The sequence below is a fragment of the Erigeron canadensis genome, chromosome 2 (assembly GCF_010389155.1).
Source record: "Erigeron canadensis isolate Cc75 chromosome 2, C_canadensis_v1, whole genome shotgun sequence".
Lineage (NCBI taxonomy): Eukaryota > Viridiplantae > Streptophyta > Magnoliopsida > Asterales > Asteraceae > Erigeron > Erigeron canadensis.
Genome location: NC_057762.1, coordinates 34,247,634 through 34,249,070, shown reverse-complemented (window position 1 = coordinate 34,249,070; position 1,437 = coordinate 34,247,634). Strand labels below are relative to the sequence as shown.

General features: G+C 35.1%; 1 protein-coding gene across 1 annotated transcript; it reads left to right on the top strand.

Annotated features, from left to right (window-relative positions):
• The first annotated feature begins 604 nt into the window (after positions 1 to 604).
• Positions 605 to 1,033, top strand: LOC122588142 (ethylene-responsive transcription factor ERF113-like). Its single transcript, XM_043760277.1, has one exon. It carries the CDS (start codon positions 605 to 607, stop codon positions 1,031 to 1,033), a length of 429 nt encoding a protein of 142 aa, XP_043616212.1.
• Positions 1,034 to 1,437: the final 404 nt, after the last annotated feature.

Genomic DNA, 1,437 nt, shown 5'->3' with positions numbered 1-1,437 from the left:
TGGGTGCCATTTTAGTGACCACATCAAAAATAACAACTACACCTGAAACGACATGAGTTGACGAGATATCCCAAGTTGATTAAGACTATCATTCAATTGTACATGGTATATATTACTCCATATATTTCTTATTGAGCTCCAAATCCTAAAATTAATGTAGAGGCCGGCATGAGTAATAATTAATTAATTATATATGACGGCAGTCTTTTCGGGGTTCCTTAGGGACTAATTCACTTTGCGTAGATTGACTGATGGCAGAAAACCAGCTTACGATCGCCGTCATGTTTTCACATGATCTATCGTTACTGTCAGCATTCTCACTTTGAAACTAGGGACTATATTTCAAAATGTTTGATAAATGTGTGTGAATTCATAAAAAAATAGTAAAGGACACGTGTCCATGCGTTACGGTTAACCATGTCATTGTCAGTCTCTCTTTTTTCTTAACTGATATCATTGTCGCTCTTTTATTAACACATGCATGGTATGTTTAGGTACATGAAACATTCCATAGACGCAATTCGAAACTCTATAATATATAATGGACTTGGAAAGTCGTCATTCTCGTGTTACCACATGCAATTCTCATCCTAAGAAAAATAAAATGGAAAATAAAGCACTATTATTCTCATCAACAACCGAAAATATTATTATAGATGAAAATAATAATTCTGTAGTCTTTATTTCAACACTCGCTTATAATAATGTTACTATAGGCGACGAAAGTTTAGGACGAGAAATATGTAGCGAATGTGGAATGCGATTTCCCGACTGTTTGGGATGTCAGTTGTTCACTACTGATGAAGGGGTTGTAGAGATGATCACGCCGCCAAAGAAAAAGTATAGAGGAGTTAGCTTACGGCCTTCGGGGAAATGGACGGCTGAGATCATGGCTCCAGGGAAAGTGCGGAAATGGCTCGGGACTTTCGAGACAGAGGAAGAGGCTGCAAGAGCTTATGACATTGCCAACGTTCGATATAGAGGAAGGAATGCAAAGACGAATTTTCAGGTGACGGATTACCTTAATTACTGATGATCAGATACATCTAGAACAAGGTTACGGAATCCACGTACGATGTTATGTTCATGAAAAGCTAGCTAGGTTCAGCATGGACAGCTTAGCTAGGAGATGGAAAAAAACCCCACCTGCCTCCATGCATGCTAAATCCATTTTATTTATTTCTTAATTAAGGCACTAATTAAATTTTCAAAGGTTTCCTTATATATCATACATATATTTATATTTGTATTTGAAAGTATAAACGTTAAAATCCTAGATTTGTTATTTAGATTCAGAATTGTAAAAGTTCAATTAATAAGTTTTAATATTTATATGGTTCAAATGTATGTGACATAAGCTTAATGCCAAACACAATTTCATATGATTAAAAAGTTTATATGTATATGTACTGGTTGGGTATCCTAAAATAAGTATTA

Bases quoted from the DNA above. Each gene is read 5' to 3' on its own strand.
- LOC122588142 (XM_043760277.1), top strand. From the start codon at position 605: ATGGAAAATAAAGCACTATTATTCTCATCAACAACCGAAAATATTATT.